Source organism: Daktulosphaira vitifoliae, unplaced genomic scaffold (assembly GCF_025091365.1).
Source record: "Daktulosphaira vitifoliae isolate Bord-2020 unplaced genomic scaffold, ASM2509136v1 Scaffold_2, whole genome shotgun sequence".
Lineage (NCBI taxonomy): Eukaryota > Metazoa > Arthropoda > Insecta > Hemiptera > Phylloxeridae > Daktulosphaira > Daktulosphaira vitifoliae.
Window position 1 is genome coordinate 15775559 of NW_026099573.1, and position 2049 is coordinate 15777607.

The window sequence follows — 2049 nt, forward strand, 5'->3', positions numbered from 1 at the left end:
CGTTCGGTGAGAGCTGAGAAAAAGTGGTAACAGACACAAAAAAAAAAAACACATCATAGTAAAACCAATACCTTCTCAGCTTCGCATCGAAGCTCAAAATTATTTTAATCGTCTATATGAAAAATCTGGTTAAACAACTTTAAAGGGGAATTTTTTTTAATTTTTAATTAATATCATTAATAAACCACTAATTGTGATCTTTTGATGTATTGTTGAAAAAATTGGACAAATAAGAGTTGAGAAAAATGAATGACACACAAAAAAAAACCCAGCACAGGGGGGTCGCGGCACAGTTGTGACGTGGTATAGTTGGATCAAGTATAATGATATCTGACAGTGATTAAAATCACTATCAAAAATAAACGCTTCGATGCAAATCTTTAGATAGTGTTTAATTTTAAAAAAATTGGTGTTTTATTCCAAAAGCTACTTGATCTACTGGTTCCTTATTAATATCTCGATTAAGATAAAGTATGTCGAATGAAAAAGGGTTTATTAAAAAATATTATTTCTCATAAAAAAATTGTGTTGATCCATACACTTTTCAATATGTTATAGCATTATAAAGTTAAAAATGTAAAATACAAAATCGAAAATTTTCACACAAAAATTGCATTTGGTAGCCATTTTCACCGTGAAGATAAAATAAAGTCCGAAATTTTTTTTTTTTTCATAATAAAGCACATTACATTAGCTCTAATTTAAGATGTACAAAAAGTGTCAGACTTTCCGGAACATTTTCGAATGTCAAGTTGAAAAAATTAATTTTTTGTGAAAAAGTTGTCATTTTAAAACCCCTCCTGTTGGCAGGTAAAGGGTCAGATATAAAAAAAATATATGCCAAATGATAGGTAAAGATATCATGCATTTATAAAAAAAAAGAATTATGTTGATTCGGTTATTTTTAAAAAAGTTATGGCAGTTTTTAGTAAAAAAAATTGAAAAAATTTAGAAAATTAGAGATTTTTAAATTTGTAATTTTTTTAGAGGTTTCCCCCATTTATAGGGAACGAGGGAATTTTTTTTATTTTTTTGAGGGTAATGCCTTCGACTAGATACGATTTGTGATCTTTTGACGTATCATTGAAAGAAATCGGTTCGGTGAAAGCTGAGAAAAAGTGGTATCAGACACAAAAAAAAAATAAAAAATAAAAAAAAAACACATTTAGTAAAACCAACACCTACTCAGTTTCGCATCGAAGCTAATATTGGATTTTATATATTTTATATATGGAATATTTAACTTAATAATGTCATTCCTATGATTTTTTTTGACATAAAATTTATATAACACACAATAAAATTATATTAAATAGTTTTTGAAAATAACAACTTTTATAAAATTATAGTAGAACACAAATCTATAGTATGTTCAAATTGGTATTCCAAGATACACATCTTATTTATAATAAATGGCTAATGTTAATTCTGCCTGTTTGAATAAAATATATACCATTAAATGAACATAAGACTATTTATTTTATATTTTTAAATTTATTCATTGAAAATAATCGAAAATATAAATATTAAAAAATGATTAAATTTAAAACTGTATATAAACTTTAAAGTAATTATTTTATTTCTTTAGATTTAGTTGGTGATACGATAATGAATGAAGCTTTCGAGATAGACACAGAAGATCATACTAAAAAAGTCACACCATTTTATTATAATTATATTTAAATTATTTTCTCATTAATATTTAGATACATAAAACGTTCAGTTAAAAATATAACATAGATTTTAGTTGAACCTAAGTATCACTAAGTACGTTATAATATATGTGAGGATAATCATTCTACATTATATGGCATATCGCTACTATTTTGGCAACAATACATAATTGACAGTTGATCAATATTTCAGGAGCAGTGTTCCGTATAAAATGGAATATGATTCATTCTTTATTTAGTTCCTAAAAAAAAAGATTATTCTGTACCCTAAACTTATTTTTATTAAAAAAATATTTATTAACTTGATATTTTTATTTTAATATTACAACAATATTTTAAAACTTAATATTATCATATAATAATATATTTTAATCAT

General features: G+C 24.5%; 1 protein-coding gene across 4 annotated transcripts in view; it reads left to right on the forward strand.

The window, feature by feature from the left end:
• The window catches only part of LOC126899780 (uncharacterized), an 8442-nt gene extending 6393 nt beyond the window's left edge, over positions 1-2049 (forward strand). For all 4 annotated transcript variants that reach the window (XM_050674973.1, XM_050674974.1, XM_050674975.1 and 1 more), the window contains one exon: positions 1589-2049. In XM_050674973.1, the coding sequence (XP_050530930.1) occupies positions 1589-1683 (95 nt within the window). In that variant the 3' untranslated portion in view covers positions 1684-2049. The remainder of the gene's footprint in view (positions 1-1588) is intronic.